The 13,884-nt window shown below is 40.9% G+C and overlaps 1 protein-coding gene across 8 annotated transcripts in view; it reads left to right on the top strand.

Annotated features, from left to right (window-relative positions):
- The window catches only part of APTX (aprataxin), a 22,146-nt gene that overhangs the window by 5,949 nt on the left and 2,313 nt on the right, over positions 1-13,884 (top strand). For 3 of the 8 annotated variants that reach the window (XM_017548320.2, XM_037745624.1, XM_017548322.2), the window contains 5 exons: positions 4,058-4,194; positions 5,797-5,843; positions 6,085-6,387; positions 7,568-7,627; positions 8,449-8,675. In XM_017548320.2, coding sequence (XP_017403809.1) covers positions 4,059-4,194; positions 5,797-5,843; positions 6,085-6,387; positions 7,568-7,627; positions 8,449-8,675 — 773 coding nt within the window. In that variant the 5' untranslated portion in view covers position 4,058. Of the gene's footprint in view, positions 1-4,033; positions 4,195-5,796; positions 5,844-6,084; positions 6,388-7,567; positions 7,628-8,448; positions 8,676-13,884 lie in introns of all 8 variants that reach the window. The other 5 variants (XM_037745627.1, XM_037745625.1, XM_017548324.2 and 2 more) reach the window with 4 other exon arrangements.

The raw sequence follows: 13,884 nt of genomic DNA, 5'->3' as shown, positions 1-13,884 counted from the left end.
AAAAAAAAAAAAAAAAAAAAAAAAATGCAGTATCTGCAAAATGTAATTGGACAGAGCACAAAGCAGCTATGCCAGTATATATGTGTTTCTAGAGGAAAAGAAGAGAGACAGGGATGGGCAAGTGGGACTAGTTCTGTGAAGAGGAATGGGAGGTGAAATTCATAACCACTGTGGGATTATGACATGATGAGTTTAACTTCAGGCCTGAGGGACTTGAGATGGAATAGGGTTGGGCAGGTTTCCAGGACTGTGGTTGATATTGTGGTACCCCCTAACCACATGGAGTTATTTAACTTTAAGTTACATTTTTTAAATTTAAGTAAAAAATGTAGTTCTTCTGTTGTACTAGGTACATTTTAGATGCTTGATTGTCATGTAGTGGGTAGTTTATTGGACAGCTCAGGTTTAGAACATTTCCATCATTGCAGAAAATTCTACTGGACAGCACTATTTGAGGTTACCTGATTTCTGGCCTTGTGTGGTCTATCAGATCACTTGAGTTTTTTAAGGAATAGTCAGAATTTCTAACTAATCCCCTCAACTCTAGAACGAAAGATAGAGAGCTGGACTGGGTCTCATGCCTGTAATCCCAGCACTTTGGGAGGCTGAGGCGGGTGGATTACCTGAGATCAGGAGTTCCAGAACAGCGTGGCAACATGGTGAAACCCCATCTCTACTAAAAATACAAAAAGTAGCCAGGCGTAGTAGTCCATGCCTGTAACCCCAGCTGCTGGGGAGTCTGAGGCAGGAGAATCGCTTGAATCTGTGAGGCGGAGTTTGCAGTGAGTCGAGATCGCACTACTGCACTCCAGCCTGGACAACAGAACAAAACTCCATCTCAAAAAAAAAAAAAAAAGGTTTTGGGTTGAAAAATAGAGAATTGGGATCCATCTAGATGTGAGAATGGATGGGATTGCCCAAAGAGAGGAACAGAGCATTCCATCCTAAGAAGAGCCATAGAAGGAAGGGAGAGAGGAGGAAGGAAAGAAAACTGGGATAACTCTATTAATTACTCTCATGTAAAGAGTAAATATCATTTGATCATTCACTCATAAATATTTATTGCATACTTGCTGTATGCCAAGTATTAGATTAGGTGCTAGGGATATATTGATAAGCAAAAATGGGCGTGACCTCTACTGTCATAGAGGTTTCAGTTTATGGAGTCTTACTGGAGGGACTGGATTGAAGATTCAGGAAGTCTCAGCCTTCTGGCACTTGCCATATTCCAAAACACTCCATTCCTAGAAGTTGGAATTGGAGGCTGAAATGGGCGAAGATATTATTTAAGGTTAGTTACATAACTATTGTGCAGTCACTGCTTCAGCTTCTCAGGAAGTAGTAAATAGGAACACCGTAACTTGAGAACTTTGGGGAATAAAGTATGTGTATTGGTGGAGGGCAGGAAGAGTAGTTCCTATTATCCTGCACCTGTCAGACGTGCTCTCTATTGCCCATTGGATTCCTTCCTGTCCCTTCTCTCAAAATCTGTTCTCTTCCGGCTTCTCTTACTGTCAGTGTGAGTAGTCAGTTACCACATGACATATTTCCCAATGCCTAGTGAAGACATACTTCACTTCTTAGCCTATTACCTACTCATTTATCAGTTTCCAGCAAGTGCAAACAGATGCCCCTTGGAACGCATAGCATTTAAAAGTGGGACCTGCCAGTAGCACCATCAACATTTGAGGCTCCAGGTTTAGGATTTTAGATTTATAGCTGACTCTTGATGCACTTGTATCACCTCCTTCACAGAGACTTGCTGAACTGCCTTTTTGACCTCTCTGGCCCACATTATATTAACAGCCTCCTCACTAATCTCTGACTCTAGATTTCTCCATGCTAGACTGCCTACACAAAGCTGTTAAGTGTTCTTTGAATTCTGTTGTTTTATCTCACTGTGAAGCTCAAAACTTAGCAGTTGTCTCCTCTTGATTATGTTAAATCTAGACTTTTCAGCCTAGTATTCTTTCAACACTTCTGTCTTTTTCTTGTGACTCTCTGAGGCAGCTTCTCTGGTTCAGCCAACTAAGTCTGCTTTTTACCCTGACCTACGGCTTGCCGTTGCTGAAATCTGTGCTGTCACTTGTGCTTTTTAAAATGGAATGGCCCCTCCCACTCTATTTCTTTTTTATCAGTCCCCTTGGCTCCTAGCCGTCTCTAAACCAGGAGGTTTCTGGAAGCCTGTACTGGCTAATACAGGGCTTTTTACCTCTTTATACTCACACTAATCTAATTTGAATTTGCATCTCCTCACATGTCATTTGCTCACTTTGCCTTGCATTATCTTGTCTTTGCAGATGGTTAATAAAACTGATTTTTAAAAATTGGGTTTCTTTTTTCATTGCCTGTGGACACAAAACTTGTGCAAAGGGCATAAGTACTGCCTTGACTGTAGGCAGCGTTTCCAGGAGAGGGTTGTTAGAGGCTTAAGCACTGATAAAGTCTGGAGTCTAGAGAGGCATCCGAAAGAGCTAGTTCTCTCTGCCCATAATTCCCTATTTCACCTCATTGGGTGATCTCATCCACTCTTTTGCCTCAGCCTTTATGACATGTTGATGCCTCTCAAATATATGCATTTAATCCATTCCCCTCTCCTGAGCTTCATACCCATATATCACAGCTTGACTCTTGGATCTTCCACAGGCAACTTAAACTAATTACATTTCAATATGATGTTGGTCCTTCTTCACCTTCCTTTTCATCCCCAAATTATGTCTCCTTGTGTATTTTTCATCTTGGTTAATGGGCATCTTCCAAATTAGAAGTCTTTGGTCAGTGTCTCCTTTTATTCCTTTGTCATTCCCCAAATGTCATCAGTGATTAAGTATATCTTCCAGATTGCTCCTGGCTTTTCTTGCCCTCCATCCCCTTTGCTTTGGCCGTTGTTGAGGCTTCATCTCTCTTCTGAATTTCTTGTCTCTTTCTCTTTTACTGATAGTCTACATGGCCATAGGGTTGTTTTTCAAAAGAACATCAGTACTTCCATTATTTTGCAGGTTGTGTATTGCACAATATTGCCATGTTCACACTTTAGAAATTGTAGATTTGCATATTTATTATGACTGTCTCCTGGCAGATGGGAGTAAAATATATTCTAACATCAGTATGTTATGACAATTAAGGAAGGCAAACCTAAGACACATAAAGACACCTAAGCATTAGAGAACATCTTTTTTATGTCCTTAGTTCTCTGGCAGGCAAACTCCTTCTCATCCTTTAAAACCCCACATAAATATCCCTTCCTCATGAAGCCTTTTAAAATATTCTCCACAAGTTAGTCAGTCCTTTTACTGGGCTAATGCCATATTTTTAGGTTACTCTCTTCTTGTAGTGTTTATCACATTACATTGTAAATATTGATATATGAATCTGCCTGTCCTATTGCACTCCAAGCTCCTCAACGACTGGGACAATGTCTGTTTTATTCACCCTTTGACTGTCGATATGTAGTCTAAAGTCCAGCACATATCAATAAATGTGTAACAGGCCAGGTGTGATGGCTCATGCTTGTAATCCTTGCACTTTGGGAGGCCAAGGCAGGTGGATCACTGGAGGTCAGAAGTTTGAGACCATCCTGGCCAACATGGTGACACCCCATCTCCACTAAAAATACAAAAATTATCCAGGCGTGGTGGTGGGCACCTGTAATCCCAGCCTCTCGGGAAGCTGAGGCAGGAGAATCACTCGAACCTGGGAGGCGGTGGTTGTAGTGAGCCGAGATTGTGCCACTGCCCTCTAGCCTGGGGGACAGATTGAGACTCTGTCTCAAAAAAAAAAATTTAAAAATACGTGTAACAAATATTTGATTGCTTAGCATGATTTAGGCAGGGAGGTAAATACTTACCCACATTATCTCATTTAATCTTCACAACAGCCTCCTGAGTCCCATCATTACCATAGTTTGTCGGTGAGGAAATTGAGACCAGGGTGGTGAAGTCACTTGCCTTAAGACAAACAGCTGGTAAATCACATGTGTGGTAGCACCGGATGTGGCCATGGAGGACTTGTGCTAGTGGATATATTTTTTTAGTGATTCTCTTGTTTTGTCCCTCAGAATGGTGATGCGGGTGTGCTGGTTGGTGAGACAGGACAGCCAGCACCATCGAATCAGACTTCCACATTTGGAAGCAGTTGTGATTGGGCGTGGTCCAGAGACCAAGATCACTGATAAGAAATGTTCTCGACAGCAAGGTAACTGGTCATAGAAATGTGGAGATTCCTATTATATGGGATAGTGATAACCAAAGATGCATATTTTCTGGGTGCTTTTCGTGGAAAATCTATCGTCTGCCAAAAATACAGCTCTGGAACTGAGCTCTTTGAGCCAACACCAAGGCCCTATTTATTCCTGATTCTGCCCTCCCAATGTGGTAATGTTCAAGGAAGGGCAGGTGAAGGTTGGGAGCAGGCAAGTTCATCCTGTTACCATGGGATGGTGGAATTGAGTCCTACCCTGCTTTCCCCAGGGACATTGCTCAATGGGCAGCAAGATGTAAAGTCTGGAGTCTACAGGTGAAACCATGTCTCTCTGAGAAGTGATAGGGTAGTGCCATCCTTTACATATTGCCTCACGCAGAGAGTAACATCTTTATGAGACGATGGCATCTAGCACTTGTCTTAGGGTTTAATAACGTGAAAGTCCTTGCCCTCAGAAAAAAACCTTATCATGTACCTTATTTTTCCTGTAAACATGCTCACTGCTGCCTGGAGTGTGATCCTCCACAGCAAAGTTTCCCTGCATCGGTAGCACTGATTATGATATTTCCTATATAAGGTAATCTAAGTGGAGGGATAAAAAGCCATGCTTGAGCTGGGTAGGCCCAAGATAAAGAGGCAGCAGCTGCTTCTCTCTCTGTTCCCTTCCTCACAATAGCAACTGAAGGGTCATGTGTATGTGGGGCACCCTGTCCTCTCTGGTGAACAGCTATAGTATCTCTTCTTTCCTCCCCATCTCAACTGCAGATACCTGTTCATTTATCAGAACAGGAATGCTTAATGTTACCACTTCTCACACATGCTCAGATTGTTCTGCCTCTACAATCATCTTTCTAGAACATTCTTTCCACTCCTTCCACCCAAAACCAGCTGAAGTTTTGTTTTCCAGGAATGTGTATTTTACTGCTTTTTCTTTTAAAGGCATCTAATAGTTGTCGTTGTTATTTTTCCAAAATAACTGTGGAAGCCTGATTTAATCCTTGGCCACAAGCTTGTGTGAGAAATGGGTCTTTTTTTTGTTTTTTTCTGAGACAGGGTCTCACTCTGTTGCCCAGGCTGGAGTGTGGTGGTGTGATCTTGACTCATTGCAACCTCTGCCTCCCAGGGCTTAAGTGATCCTCCCACCTCAGCCTTCCAAGTAGCTGGGACTACAGGTGCGTGGCACCACACCTAACTAATTTTTGTATTTGTTGTAGAGATGGGGTTTCACCATGCTGCCCAGGCTGGAAGAAATACGTCTTCTTTTCTGGCTGCAGAGTCTGCGATCCTGAGCAGGCCAGGGGTTCTGAAATAGGGAAACTTGTGGGGATTAACTGAAGCTGCCTCATAGGGATCTTGACAATAACTAAGGGAGTATGTAAACTGTTGGACATTTTATGGAAGGCTTTAAACCCTTAGAAATTGGTGGGATTTGGAGCTCCAGCCACCTGCATAACAGGTGTTTACTAATAGGTCTTTAAGGAAACATCTGTTCAGCTGCCTCTTGTAGTGAAGCTTCATTGTTTTCCTTAGGGAAAATGGGAACAAGTGCCTGGTTCTTTGTTACATTTGTGTTTAACTTTTTCCAATCTCTTTCAGTACAGTTGAAAGCAGAGTGTAACAAGGGATATGTCAAGGTAAAGCAGGTAGGTGTATTTATAACTTGGATTTTCATTTTATACTTGATAATTTTCTTATACTGTTAACTTTAGAGTGTCTGTGCCAGCCAGTGAAGGCTTCTTTGTCATGTTTGGAAGTGATGGAGAAATATAGGTGAACATTAGGCAAGGTGCCTGGCATATAGTAAGTGGTTAACATAGCAGTGGCTATCTTACTACTGGTGCTATTGCTATTATTATAATCATTTTCTGATTGTTTATTCCACAGGTAGGAGTCAATCCCACCAGCATTGACTCAGTCATAATTGGGAAGGACCAAGAGGTGAAGCTGCAGCCTGGCCAAGTTCTCCACATGGTGAATGAACTTTATCCATATATTGTAGAGTTTGAGGAAGAGGCAAAGAACCCTGGTCTGGAAACACACAGGAAGAGAAAGAGATCAGGCAGCAGTGATTCTATGGAAAGGGATGCTGCCCAGGAAGCTGAGCCTAGTACAGGGATGGATCCTGGGAGCAACCCTAGCCAATGCTCGGTGCCCCCAAAGAAGGGAAAAGATTTACCTGTCAAAAAGGTGAGGGTAGTGTGATTGGTAGATGATGTGGAGATGAAATGAAATATAATGACTGCTTAATTGTTTTGTATACTGTAAAGTTCAGAAATGCGGGAGGGGTTATTAACGATGATGAAAGAGTCACTTGTTTGTTGTTTGGATGAATTTTCCTTTATGTTCTTTTCTCTTAAATTCCTGAGGTAAGCCACTTGAAGATAGAGCAATAATGGCAGTGTGTACTTAACACTGACCAACTAAAATGGGTCAGTTGTTTGTGCATCTATAGAAGGTTTTCATAGATCATGTAATTCATATGCTGATGTCAAAGTGGAAAATTGGTCAGGCTGTAGTTGGAGTGAGAGAGGGCAAAGAAGGTATGACCCATACTCTGGCATTTCTGGCCTTCATCTAGAAAGCCAGCTGTAAATACAGGAAGGCTGGCTGGGTGCGGTGGTTCATACCTGTAATCCCAGTGCTTTGGGAGGCTGAGATGGGCGGATCACCTGAGGTCAGGAGTTTGAGACCAGCCTGGCCAACATGGTGAAATCCCATCTCTACTAAAAATAAAAAAATTAGCTTGGTGTGGTGGTGCACGCTTGCAATTCCAGCTACTCAGGAGGCTGGGGTGGGAGAATTGATTGAACCTGGGAGGCGGAGGTTGCAGTGAGCCGAGATCGTGCCATTGTACTCCAGCCTGGGCAACAAGAGCCCCCCCCCCAAAAAAAAAAAAAAAAATATATAGGGTCAGGTGCTCACACCTGTAATCACTTTGGGAGGTGGAGGCAGGTGGATTACCTGAGGTCAGGAGTTCAAGACCAGCCTGGCCAACCTGGTGAAACTCCATCTCTACTAAAAAATACAAAAATGCCAGCTGGGCATGGTGGCGGGCACCTGTAATCCCAGCTGCTTGGGAGGCTGAGGCAGGAGAATCACTTGAACCCTGGAGGTGGAGGTTGAAATGAGCTAAGATGGTGCCACTGCACTCCAGCCTGGGTGACAGTGAGACTCCATCTCAAAAAAAAACAAAAACAAGAGAATATAGGAAGGCAGTGGAGTGACATAAAGTCAAGTGAATCCTGTTTAATTCTCAAAAACTAAGCTTATTTCCAAGTTTAGTTGGACTTTGCTATCACACAGTATTAACTATTGCCAAATTGAATTATTGGCATTTGCAATTTACATTGCTTTTTTTTTTTTTTAGGAATCACTGGGCCACTGGAGTCAAGGCTTGAAGATTTCTATGCAGGACCCCAAATTGCAGGTCAGAATACAATTTTGGAATTTCAATACATTTCATGTTGTAAATGACCACTCCACAGAGGTCTTAATTACAAATGAAATCAAAGGATATCAGTCTTTCTGAATGAGATTCATTTTTTTCGGCTATTCTGTGAGAACAAGAGGCTTTTCCCATTGGCAGTAAGGTAGCAACTGGAATTGTTTGGAGAAAAAGCTAAGTTCTTCAAATGAATATCCCCTCTGCCTGTCCCTTTTAAACTTCTGGGTACTTTAAGGGAAGTTGCATTAACCTTAGTGTGGTTCTTTTCAGGGGAGCATCAGAGAGAATATACTGTGACAGCAGTACTGTGCTGCTCTGGCATTAACAGTCAGGCGTCATCCTTGAGGAGCCCTTGAGCTCCGCTTCAGTTACATTCCTGGTTGACAAGGGGCAGGTCTAATAGAGCTCACTGGAACCCATGTGTGTGTGTCACACAGTCTGTCATGTTAGATTGGAGAAGGGTGCTTTTGAATTTATGTATGCCTACAGATATTTTACATTAGATCTTTGGGAATTATTTTATACTGTGCATCTTCTGTGTATTCTGGGTGGTGTGGTGGTTGAAAACAGACTCTGGAGTCAACTAGATCTGAGTTGGAATCCTAGATTTCCCTCTTAGGAACTATGTGACTTGTGCAAGACACTCAACCTATCTGCATCTCAGTGCGCTCATCTCTCAAAACTGGGCTACTAAAACCATTTGCCCAAGACTATGGGAATTAAGCGACTTAGTGAGTATAACAACCAGACCCACAGAAGATTCTTAGTAGATGTCTGTTTCCTTCTCTGTGTCCCTCTGCTAGGTTTACAAAGATGAGCAGGTGGTGGTGATAAAGGATAAATACCCGAAGGCCCGTTACCATTGGCTGGTCTTACCATGGACCTCCATTTCCAGTCTGAAGGCCGTGACCAGGGAACACCTTGAACTCCTCAAGCATATGCACACTGTGGGGGAAAAGGTGATTGTAGATATTGCTGGGTCCAGCAAACTCCGCTTCCGATTGGGTTACCACGCCATTCCGAGTATGAGGTAAGCCATGTGGGTAGTGCTGGTGGCCCCTGGTTCTGTCCAGGTGGGTAGATAGATTCAGCCTGGGCTTGCTGAGGGTGCTGATGGCACTGAGGCCCAGGGAAGTGGGATGGAGTTTTTCCAAAGCAGGTGGGCTGAAGCTTCCATCTCTCTGCCTGACTTGCATGCAAGCTTTGAGTTCCCACTTCTGCCTATAATTCAGTTAGATTCGGTTCTTTGTTCCTCTCAAAATATAAACCTTTGAGAGCCTAATATATGAACTAGATGAAGCAGCTTAATTATCTTCAGATGAAGAATTGTGGTCAGTGGTTTTTAGCAGACTCTTCAAAAGCATCTGTAACCCTAGAATGATTAAGGACCATTACTCTGAAGGAAACAAACATCATAGACTTCTGTAATGACAGCTTAGTAGATCCAGGATTTGAAAATAAAATAAGAGAAAAGTGTAGAGTCTGTTTTCCTGTGGCTTATGCCCAGAAGGATCCAGAAAGGAATGATTGATTTTTTTTTTTTTTCCAAGAATACAAGCAAGATGGATCTCCATGATTCCTTTGATTTACACAATAAGATGATGAGTCCAGATTTTAGAGTTTTTATTTTGTTTTTTAAAAACTGTGATAGAATATACATAAAAAAATTCACATTTTAGCCAAGTAAAATAATTTTTCCTGTTGTGTGTACAATTCATTGGCATTACTATATTCATATTACTATGCAACCCTTAGACCATCCATCTCCAGAACTGTTTTCTCTTCCCAAACTGAAACTCTGTACCTTAAATAATAACTTTCCGTTTCCCCTCCCACTCCTGGCAGCCACCATTCTTCTTTCCTTCTCTATGAATTTGACTACTCTAGGTACCTCATATTAGTGAAATCGTACAATATTTATCTTTCTGTGACTGGCTTATTTTACTTAGCATAATGTCTTCAAGGCTCATCATGTTGTAGCATGTGACAGGATTTTCTCTGCTTATTTTTTTTTAACTACCAACACTCACTTTTTATTTAGGTGAATAATTATAACTTAGAGGTTACTGGCTACTTGACACAAATGAAATCTTTGTGCCAGACTTTCCCCTAGTCAATACTGATTCTTTTAAATTGAGGCATAGTTTACATATGATATGGTACATAAGATGTATGGTTTGATCAGTTTTCATAAGTGCATACAATCTTGCCACTGTCATTCTGATTAAGATACAGAAGATGTCTATCCTCTCATCCCAGAAAGTTCCCTTGTGCCTCTTTCTAGTCAATCTTCCTTCAAGGATTGCTCTTATTTCCTTCAGCATAGATAATTTTTGTCTCTTCTAGAGCTACCATATATAAATGGAATCATATAATGTATACTCTTTTTTGGTTTGCCTTTTTTAGGTCTGCATAATTTTGAGATTCATGTGTATTATTGTGTATATCATGGACATGTGTACTTTATTTTTTTTTCCCTTGAGTAAATATTTAGGGATCCCAGCCTGGGCAAACATGGCAAAACCCTGTCTTTACAAAAAATAAAAAAAATTAGCCAGAGGTGGTAGAGCATGCCTGTATTCCCACCTACTTGAGAGGTTGAGGTGAGAGGATCACTTGAGCCCAGGAGGTTGAGGCTGCAGTGAGCTGTGATAGTGCCATTATGCTCCAGCCTGGGCAACAGAGTGAGACCCTGTCTCAAAAAAGAAAAAAAAAAAGAATAAATGTTTGAAGACGGAATTGTTAGGTCATAGGGTGGGTGTATATTGTGCCTTGCTTTAAAAATATATTTTTATTGTTAAAGCCTTATTTGAAAATTTAGGAGGGAAAGTCACCCATAATCCCATTCCCTATTGCAGAGCCCCTGGCTAACATAGCCCTTAGCCACTAAGCCCTTTTCACATAGTGATTGATCATGGTGCTCATACCTTTTTCATATGATGAATGTTGCTGTGCTAAGGAGAATGCTTACAGCAAGAGCTGTGGTAGGCTGTGCCTCTCTATGTGAGGCAAAAGGAGCCAGTAAGCAAAGCTGTTACTCATATACCTTTTATATCACTCTCTGTGATGTAATTTTGAATAAACATATTAGAAAGGAAAAGTTGATAAATAAGTAAAATAATTTTTCCTATTGTAAAAGTAATGTTTTCAATTAAGAAAATATAAAAAATTAAGTTTGAAGCAGAACAAAGACCTCCCATATACCACTGCTAACTAAACCGTAGACCTTATTTAAACTTCACCCATTTTTCCTGTATTGTTCTTTTTCTACTCCAGAATCCAATCTCACATTTCATTAATTTGTTCTTCCTTCTATCTCCCTCAATCTGTGACAATTCCTACTTTCCTGGCTTTCATGACTTTAAACTTTTGATGCACACTGGTTAATTGTTTTTAAGATATCTTTTAATTCGGGTTTGTCTAATTTTTTTTCATGATTAGATTGACGTTATTCATTTTTTTAAAAAAATCACTGAAGTGATATTTCTGATTGTGCCTTTTTCAGTATATTGGGGGTGCATGATGTTGAGTTGGTTTATTACTGGTGATGTTAACTGTGATTATTTTGTTAAGGTGGTGTCTGCCAGGTTTCCATCTTCAAAGTTACTGTTTTTCTTTTATTTTTAAATTGATGAATATTTTGGGGGAGATATTTTGAGACTGTGCTACTATTTCTCCTCAAACTTGCACCCGATGATTTTAGCATCTATTGGTGCATCTTGCCTGAAATAGTTACCGTATTGTATTTACTCTTTGGTGACTTTATATGTCCTTCATCTAACTTATTAGTTGAAATTATTCTGTGTGAAAGAGCTGTTGTGTCTTTCTCATTAGTTATTTATTCAATCATTTAATAGTATGGACTCATGGATTTTATTCTATAGGTTATAATTCAGTACTATAATTGTTTTGTTTCTCAAATTGTTCAGCTTTGGTTATTGAAAGCCCCTTTAGGTCAACTCTTGTGTCACTTTGATATACTTCCAGCATCTTTTGGGCAATTCTTGATTTTCTGGCCCCACAAGATGTTCCAGGTTTATCTGGAATGAATCACTTCTCTAAAGAGACCTAGGTCTTTTTTTTTTTTTTTTTTTGGAGAATGGTATTTATAAACCAAGACTTGGGCACTAGGTTTCTGTGAGAGAAGTGGTTGATTCCAGGGTGTCCTTGCTTCTAGGTCCTTTCAGCCAATAGAGACAGAAATACATGTATGAGTCCTAACCCATACACGCAGACACACACACACACACACACACACATACACACCCGCTATCATTCTGTGTTTATCTACCTTTATTTGTATGTGGAAAACCATGAGTTCATACTGATATCTCTGATGCCATTCTAACTCTGTGAATTTCATTCTTGTTTCCCTTTTTCCTTTTTTGTAACTGCTTTCCAGCAGTGAGAAACCTGGTTCTCATTACTTACAATAAATTCATTTACTTGTTCAGTCCTAGTGTACCCATGAAATAGTTACAGGATTCCTACCCATACCACTGTGAGAAAGATACTTACTAACTAGAGTACAGTACTTGCCTGTAGTTCTTTTTGTCTTTAGCCTTTTGGTATCTAGTCAAAACACTGTTCTCCAAAGCTAGATTAGTTATTATATTTTCTTCCTCATTCCCTTTACTGTGGTTTCCTCATTCCTTTGTAATACAGCTGTGCTTATTTATTACTGCCTATATTTCATTTTGGGTTCTGCACACATACTGACTGATTTTGATTGTTTATTGGGAGAATGTGACATATTACTGATTTTAAGAGTGAAAGCTATTATACAAAAAGGCATTTTACTTGGCTTAACAAGTCCAAAAGAGCACTCTTGATTGTCTTCCCCAAACCTGCTTTTTCACCTAACCTTTTTTATCTCAGTAAGTAACACTGTCCCAAAACGTGCAGCCCATTAATAAGTTCTGTTGGTTCTATTCCAAAATGTATTCAAAATAGGATTGCTCCTTGCCATCTCAGCTGCTACAGCTCAGCTTTAGTGTAAGCTGTGATTTTCTGGCCTAGACTGCTGTAGCAGCCTCCCTAACTGGTCTCTCCATGTCCCTCCCTACTCTTCCTCCAGTACTTTCTTCACACAACAGGCAGAGTGATCTTTTAAATGTGTGAATCAGGTTGCCCCTCTGGGCTTCGTTTGTGAGGAAGGGCCCGGCCCAGCCTGGGAGCACTGAAGCTTGTTTCTTGCCATCCTTTCCATCTCAGCTTTATTCACTTCTCACCTCCAGCTGGCTAGGTGTGGGGAAGACCTGCCAGAGCCACAGAGGATGAGGTGGTTCCCGTAGCCAAGAAGATGGACAAGATGGTGCAGAAGAATATAGCTGGAACATTGGATTTGCCAAAGGAGCTTAAAAATATTCAGCCTCTCGGGTATCTGGGATTACAGCTGCCTGCCACCACACCTGGTTAGTTTTTTGCATTTTTAGTACAGGCAGGGTTTTACCATGTTGGTCAGGCTGGTCTCGAACTCCTGACCTCAAGCGATCCGCCTGTCTCGGCCTCCCAAAGTGCTGGGATTATAGGTGTGAGCCACCCCACTTGGCCACATTTTCAAAAGAATGAATTTAAGAATAATAAAATAGGCCCACTTTTTGTGGTCTATTTTAAAATTTGTAATTCAAGTTTTTTGTTGTTTAAAAAAAGTGTAAATCAGATAATAGCACTCTTTGGTTGAAAATCCTTCAGTGGCTTCCCGGTAGATTCAGAATAGAATACAAACCCCTTGTTGGCCTTTAAGGCCCTTTATGATCTGGCTCTTGCCATGTCTCTGCTGCTTGGCTCCAACAATTCAGGCCATACATTTGGGCTGTATTACCTTCTTTCTGTTTCTTGGTTGCACTGAGCTGTTCCTCATCTCAGGGCCCTTGCTCTTGGCCTCCTCACTTTCTGAGACACTCTTCCCACAGACCTTGCTTGCCCGGCTGCTGTCTCAGTTCAAGTCACTTCCTGGGAGATGCTTTCCCTGAACACTTTTAACTAAAGAGGCAACTTCTACCCCCTGGTAGTCTATCCCATTTTCCATATTTTTTCTTAGCAATGTTAACTCTTTGAGTTTTTTTCTGTTTATTTAATTGCTTATTTATTATTTGTGTTTCCTCATTAACATACAATTTCTACAAGGGGTGAGACTTTTCCCATTTTGTTTCTTGCTAAAGTCTCAGTGCCTGGAACAGTGCTTGGCCCTGGTACATACTTATTGAGCATTAAATATTCTTTTTTTTTTTTTTTTT

This window comes from Cebus imitator, unplaced genomic scaffold (assembly GCF_001604975.1).
Source record: "Cebus imitator isolate Cc_AM_T3 unplaced genomic scaffold, Cebus_imitator-1.0 Scaffold206, whole genome shotgun sequence".
NCBI classification, from domain to species: Eukaryota; Metazoa; Chordata; class Mammalia; order Primates; family Cebidae; genus Cebus; species Cebus imitator.
This window is presented reverse-complemented; position numbering and strand designations above follow the sequence as displayed.